Here is a 7,490-nt window from a genome sequence, read left to right on the forward strand (position 1 = left end):
TGAGTAGTCAATTAGTTCTAATGTGAATCTAGATCTTAAAATTATGACAATTAATGGTGATGAATTAGATGTAAACCTCTTATCTAACATGATTTATTTATCAAAAAGTTGAGAGTTTTTAGATAACACTCACTTTTCCATTATTTTTAATATTCTTATGTTATCAATTTTATATGGGATTAAGTGTTTGATAGTTGTTTTGTGGTTAAATTGTTTTATCTTGTCAAATATGATACTTGTTCGTATTTTGATGAATTTTACAGAAATATTGAGTCCGAATTTGGACGATTGGTCATAATGAAAGTTGTAGATTATCTTGATACGAGTTCGTGGGCGCAAACGGATTGCAAATCGGAGTTCAGACGAGAGAGATATGGCTAAAATAAGAAAGTCGCACGCAAGTTGTATGGTAATTTTACAACGCATACATGTAATGTCGCATGTACGTGTGTCGCAAAAGCTCTGTTTTCTTGTAGTAATTTATGAATCCTTCTGGTTGCTCCACATATACTTCTCCTTTTAGATCTCCATTCAGAAAGGCCGACTTGACAATGCCTAAAACTAACGACTTACGATAAAGGTTGTGGATTTTCCTCGTCATAAGTAAATATAAGCATAACCATATATTTATATATATCATTTGGTGTGGAGGCACATGTGTTTGAGAATGGGTAATACATACAATTATTTTGCTGCATAGGATCCCTTCCAATGTAATAACTGATTCACTGAGCATTCCAACTGTTCAATAGAAGTTCTTAATGAAATCTTCCATAGATTACCTTGCAAAGACCATAAAACTAGAACGACACACAAATGCGTTGCATTCTTGCATAGTCCCTACATAGAGATGGTCGATTATCTTATTTGTAGACTTAACGAGAGCAGACTCGATCGCTTAGTCCTTATTTATTTTAGGGCACACACACATCATAAAATCACACGAATTGACGAATAATGTCGCCGGCCAGTTCCTTCCTGCTCCTCGCGACGGAATTTGTCTGCACCATGGTGGCGTTGAAATACCATGAGATGATGTCATGGGTGGCGACGTATGATTCGGTCTCTCCGCTGGCGGCGGAGAGCCCTACCTGAACCTGCTCGGGAAGAAAGCCGCTCAAATCGTACTCATAGCTGAACTCAAACGTCTTCCAGCCAGTGGTGGCATGGACGGTGATCATATTCTTGGCTCCGACGTACTTGATCCGCGCAGTCACCAGCTTGCCGACAATGCCGCCGTCGTCGACCTCCATCGTGATGGGGGATTCCCTAGATCCGATGTCGATGCCGATGTGGGAGTAGTTCGGATCCCACGGGCTGTTGATGTAGGTGTCAAACTCGACGGCGAAGACCGAGGGGCTGCTGCCGGAGGAGCCGAAGATTCCGAGGTTGCCCCCGGTGGCTCCGTCGGGGATGGTGGAGCCGACGGGGGCCATGAAGAAGGTGAGGCCGTCAGCGGCGTAGTTGCTGGGGCTGGGTCTGATTACGAAGTTTACGATGGTTTCAAAGTCGACTTGGCCACCAGCTCGGGAGAACTGGACCGGTGTCGAGTACAAGACCCGGCCGACGTCGAATGTCTTAAGTTCGGTGAGGCGGAGGAAGGTGGAGTCCGACGGGAAATGGGCGTTGCCTTGGTAGGTGAGATCGGTAGGCTGGTCGCCCCAGAAGTCATAGGTGAAGGACGTCGATTGGGACCGTGCCGTGTTGGGGGCGACGGCGAGGAGGAGGGCGATGGAGATTAGGGTTTGGACAAGGTTGGCCATGGCTTAATTGAGTAGTGAATGATGGTGTATTGGTGGCAACTCTTGCTCCTATTTATACTAGTATAATGCATGAATAAAAATATTGTTTAATCCTCATATTTTATTACACAGAGATTATTGACCTTGTTATCTCATTGTATTATTAATATATATGATAATGTATATTTTTATAATGCATCATATATGCATCCTCATTTAAAGGTGTCACGTTTTAAATTCTTCTTCATATTTGTGCATGTAAGGACCATCAGTAAATAGTCATTTAAATGTGTCACGTTTTAAATTCTTCTTTATATATGCATCCTCATTTAGAGCAAATTAATAAATAGTCATTGATAATGCATGCCAATGGGTGTGTTTACGCTAGGTCGTGCGCTATATAGGAAGCTGCGCATGCCCTTGTTATTTTGACACGTATCTACCCTTATATTTGTATATATCGGTATCATTCTAATTCCGGTTCGAGTAACTGGCTCGTGAGCATAATATCATCTTGTTTGAAATTTGAATGACGATAATTAAGTTCTGAGAATCATCTCGTCTAAAGCTTGAGAAAATTGATGTGAGATTCAAACTATATCACTTTATTTAGTATTGCAATTGGTAAATTTTCATAAAGAGAAAACAAAACAAGATTTAAGAGGGATGGAGGATGAAGATGTATATCTATGAAAAATCAAGCTAAAATGGGTTGCTGGAAAGTAGAGCACCAGATTTTTTTGGTATTTGTAAAAATTGGACTGATTGTTTTATTCCTCCGGTGGTGGTAGCAACTCGGCGGCCGCAACAATAATGAAGGGATGAATGGTAGATTTGAATGCGTCAACTATGGTGCAATTAAAACTGCTCAAAGTTTTTTTAGGCCCGTAATTTTGGTTGTTTTGCAAATGTAGGTCGAATGTTTTCGGGCTTGCAATTGTAGGACAAATTTTTGAAAATTCGACATAAGTAGGACAAATTAAGCCTGAAAAATTAATTTGTCATACAATTGCAAGCCCGAAAAAATTTGTCCTATCTTTGCAAAATGACCAAAGTTACGGTCCTAAAAAAACGAGAGAGAAGATAGATTTTTTTTTTTAAAAAAAAATTCCGGGCTTGCAATTGCAGGACAAATTAATTTTTCAGGCTTAATTTGTCCTACTTATGCCGAATTTTTTAAAATTTCTCCTACATTTGCAAGCCCGAATTTTTTTTTCCTATATTTGCAAAACAACCAAAATTACGGAGATGAGATTCAGTGTCCCACAATTTCATGTGTGCCACTATGTCCCATTTTTATATTTATTATTTTAAAAATATTTTTTATAAAAATAAAATTTATTATATTACTATGAATTATACTTAATTTTTATTTCAAAAAATTAATTTTTTTTAAAAGTATATACCATGACTTTGAATTTATCAACCTATTATTAACTAATAAAAGTGAAATTAAATGATAAAAAATAATTATATACCCTAATTTGGTAGAATAAACCCTAGTTAATAATCACAAAATTAAACTAAAGCATATAAAGTTGAAATTGAAGAAAAAATATATAAGAAAATAAACAAAATTGAAAGTGGAACACAAAGTGAGACATATAATGTGGCACACTGAATCTCATTCCAAAATTACGGCCCTAATTTCCTATGACTAAAAGATTTTGGCTACATTATTAAAAATGGCATATCTTCGTAGCGCAAGAATCACATGTCATGCAGAAGACTTCGCCTAGAGCATTCACTTTGGTACTACCCCATAGTGATACCACATGCGTGCCACCTCAACAACTATCTCATTTTTCAATTACCTCATATTTTATCAACTGTAGCACTAGCTACTTCGTATTAAATGCAAGATTAAAAACAAATAGGGGCCCGCCATTTAACTTTGTTTTCATCTTTCAAGAAATTTTACCTCAGATAGCAAATTTACTTGTTTTGGTTTGCTACCCCATATTTGCCACCCCTAAACACCCCACTATGGTGAAAGTACTTTACTACCTCTTAAGTTCCTCACCGCAGCGGATGGCCTAATCAATTACATACATATAATGCAACCGCGTGAGCGTGATTCTTATTGATATATCATATCTCATCACCTAATAAATAACAATTTTGGACCAGCTAATCAATTACATACATATAATGCAACCGCGTGAGCGTGATTCTTATTGATATATCATATCTCATCACCTTTACCAATAGGGTGTGTTTGCTTTTTATCCCTCTTAATGGAGGGATAATATGATGAAATATAAATTTATCATTTAAAATGGGGAACACATTTTTTATACTCCCTCCGTCCACGAAAAAGAGTCATGTTTCCCCTCTTTTTTTTGTCCACGAAAAAGAGTCCTGTTTCACTTTTTTGACAACTTTACCCTTATTTTGTTTCACTATTTACTTTAGTTGCCATTAATGGGCCCACCACAAATCAAATTTAAACACTCTAGTTATTCCTTAATTAATTAACTTAGATGTCTTAATTAATTGTCTTAATTAATTACCCTATACGTCTGAAATTAAAATCCCCCTCCCCACATTATTTCTTAAAAAGCATGTGTATACCATTTAAAATGAAAACCCTAATTCTTGAACCATCTCGCCGCCGTCCGCCTCTCACCCTAAGCCAGGGCTTTCATCGCCATATACGCCTTTCGCCTTCGATTCCTCATTACCTCTCACCCCAGATCGATGGATATTGAACCATCTCTCACTCTCTCTGTAAATTCGGTGATTCTACCGAAGAATCGTTGGATATGTAGCCATCTCCGACGAATCTCTGTAAATCCGGTGATTCTACCGATGAATCACTGGATATGTTGCTGGCGCCTCCAATTTCGGTGATACGACGCCTCTAACAGAGCCTTTCCGTCGTGGGCTGACGAGCCGCCTCCCTCTAAGTCCGAAAACCTAAATCGCCGCTTCTCTCTGAGCCCGAAACCCTAAGACGTCGCCTCCCTCAAATCACTGTCTCATATCCGGCGTTTTCGTCGCCGTTGACGTTGGTGCCAAAAATGCCTCTGACGCCTGTCGATTTGGTTGTGGATGTCTACATCGGAGATGAAGAACGCCGGCTAGTGATGTTTGAATTGTGAATTCACAACTAGAAATAATGTTGGTTGTTAATTCAAGTTTTATTGGTTGTGAATTCACAACTAGAAATAGTGTTGGTTGTGAATTCAAGTTTTATTGGTTGTGAATTCACGCGAATTCACAATTAACACTATTTTTAGTTGTGAATTCAAACTTTAAAACTTGAATTCACAACCAATAATTGTTATTCAGTTGTGAATTCGAGTTTTAAAGCTTGAATTCACAATCAAAATAAATCCTGGCTTGGTTGTGAATTCGTGGGTATTTGTAAAATTTTTATATGCAAGGGCAAAATGGTAAATGTGAGTATTATTTTAATTTTTTATCTTAGTGGGTATTTTTTTAATGTTACTATTCTAAAGTGGCTATTTTCAAAATTCATTCTAAAAAATAATTATATACCCTAATTTGATGGAATAAACCCTAGTTTATAATCACAAAATTTAAAATAAAGCATATAAAATTGAAATTGAAGAAAAATATATAAGAAAATATATAAGATTGAAAGTGGGACACAAAGTGAGACATCAAGTGTGATAAACTGAATCTCATTCCGGCTTGGGGTCGGACGGGTCCAAAAAAATGTATATTAAATTAGAAAATAAAAATTACATATATACCATTTTATGTATTCTCCTTCTCGTTTGAGCCCGGCTAGAAGCTCTCATACAAATATGATTTGATTACAAAATTATTAGAGTTCTATTGACTTCAAAATAATTGATGATATTTAAATAACAGAAAAAATAACGGATTCAATAAATCAGTTAAAAAAGGACCAAATGATATGCAATATAAAATTAAAGGGATCTTGAAAAACAATATTACAGTTATAGGACTTAATGAAACAAAATTATAAGTACAAGGACCTCTTGAAGCATTTTGCCTTAGTATATATAATTAAATGTATATTTTTTATCTAGCTAGTAGATGATCTTTCGAGGTCATTGCAAACGTCAAATTGATGATGTCATAATTATTAAATTTTAAATGCTTTGTGACACTAATCTAATTAACTGCATAGATTTGTGTACCTCTCTTGATTATGTGTAGTTTATGATATCTAAAAATGATTACTAAGATTTGCAGGGGCACCGATAGGAACGTGTAACCAACTTGATTTGTTGATGTGTGTAAACAAATAGCAACTTCACTACGTGTACATTCTCTCTCTTGAGAAAGATAAAGAATTATGTGGACATTTTGTTTTTTAATTGTATGATTATGATTAATTTAATTCCTATTCTTCAATGTATCTAGCAGCCCAAAGGTCGGTTTCCGGTCATTTTGAAATTTAGGAGTACTTGTTTTTGAAATAATTCTGGAAACGGGATTAAAAAATAAAAGTACTTTTAATTTATTTTTAGGAAGATAATGTTAGGTTGGAATTGAAAGATTTTTCTATTTTCTATACAATTTATATTTTCAAGTAAAAAAAAATACTACGTCTCATTAGGATGGACACTAGGCCTTCATTTGGATCACGTCTGAAATACGGCGTTCGTGATCGGATCGGATCTTTCACATTAGATGGTTGAACGGTAGTTTCTGCCAATCTTGGAGGAGGTGCGCCATAAATACGAGAGGAACTTTTGTTATTTGGTAGTGTAGAAAATAGAATGACGATAAATGGTAAAGATGCAGAACCGAGGCGAGAATAAATTCTCTCTTCGTAAGGCAAAATTACTTCCGCTCTGTGCTCGCGGATCTACAGTAATTGCTCCCAAGATACAACGGTTTCGGGATGATAGACGAGTCCTTAGCACTAGGAGTTCGCTATCCGATCGAACGGCTTGATACTCGGGACTGAGTATGTAAACTAAATTAATATGACAAATTAATTATCTGAATTCGTTGGTGTGTTTAATCTCATTCTGGAGGGCCCTATTTATAGTAGTCCAGGGGTTTCCTTGAACTGACGTGACTGTTTGGCCAAACAGGAGGTCCAAACTGGCGTGTCTCTTCGGTCCTCAACCGCTGCCACGTGCCCTGTTAGGACAATCAGATCCGAACCATCGTGTCTCTTCGGTCCTCAACCGTTGCCGCGTCGGTTTGGGCAAACAGGTGGTCCGAACCGTCGTGTCTCTTCGGTCCTTAACCGTCACCACGTGCACTGTTTGGGCAAACAGGTGGTTCGAACCATGGATATCTTTGGGCATTAATTACTCATTCAATTCTTTACAGATTTGAACAAGTAAATATACCAAATTAATCTACTCAACATGTAGATTCCAAAAATATCATTTAATATCATTAATTACAAAGTAATCATGACATTAAATAAGCTATTTATTCCAACAACTTTCTGCACGCTCGATGAGATATTGATCTTCTGATGATCTCACAGCATCACTCCAACAAACAGTAATCTTCTTTACATCGGACTCTGTTGCAATGTTTTTCCCGAGTATGTGCCAGAATCTCACAAGTATATTGTTGGATAATGCATATCCAACTAGTGTAGAGGACGGAAAAGTAGGAGATTTGATTTGACAGTGGCGGTTCGGATTTGACTCAAAAATTGAAATGGAGAAAATTTTCGCGTCCGCATTAATTAACCATCCTAAGTGTGCCTAAAAAGGCGAAATTTGTAATGATGCGCTGACGTGGGTGAACAGTCCTTGTGAATTTTAAAATTCGCGGATG

The 7,490-nt window shown here is 37.0% G+C and overlaps 1 protein-coding gene across 1 annotated transcript; it reads right to left on the reverse strand.

The window, feature by feature from the left end:
* Positions 1 to 742: 742 nt before the first annotated feature.
* On the reverse strand, positions 743 to 1,803 carry LOC131026656 (lectin CPL-like). Its single transcript, XM_057956574.1, has one exon. It carries the CDS (start codon positions 1,761 to 1,763, stop codon positions 939 to 941), a length of 825 nt encoding a protein of 274 aa, XP_057812557.1. The 5' UTR covers positions 1,764 to 1,803; the 3' UTR covers positions 743 to 938.
* Positions 1,804 to 7,490: the final 5,687 nt, after the last annotated feature.

Source organism: Salvia miltiorrhiza, chromosome 5 (assembly GCF_028751815.1).
Source record: "Salvia miltiorrhiza cultivar Shanhuang (shh) chromosome 5, IMPLAD_Smil_shh, whole genome shotgun sequence".
In the NCBI taxonomy this organism is placed as follows: Eukaryota; Viridiplantae; Streptophyta; class Magnoliopsida; order Lamiales; family Lamiaceae; genus Salvia; species Salvia miltiorrhiza.

What these genes read in the sequence shown, in the direction of transcription:
- LOC131026656 (XM_057956574.1), bottom strand. Translation starts at nt 1,763, where the DNA reads ATGGCCAACCTTGTCCAAACCCTAATCTCCATCGCCCTCCTCCTCGCC.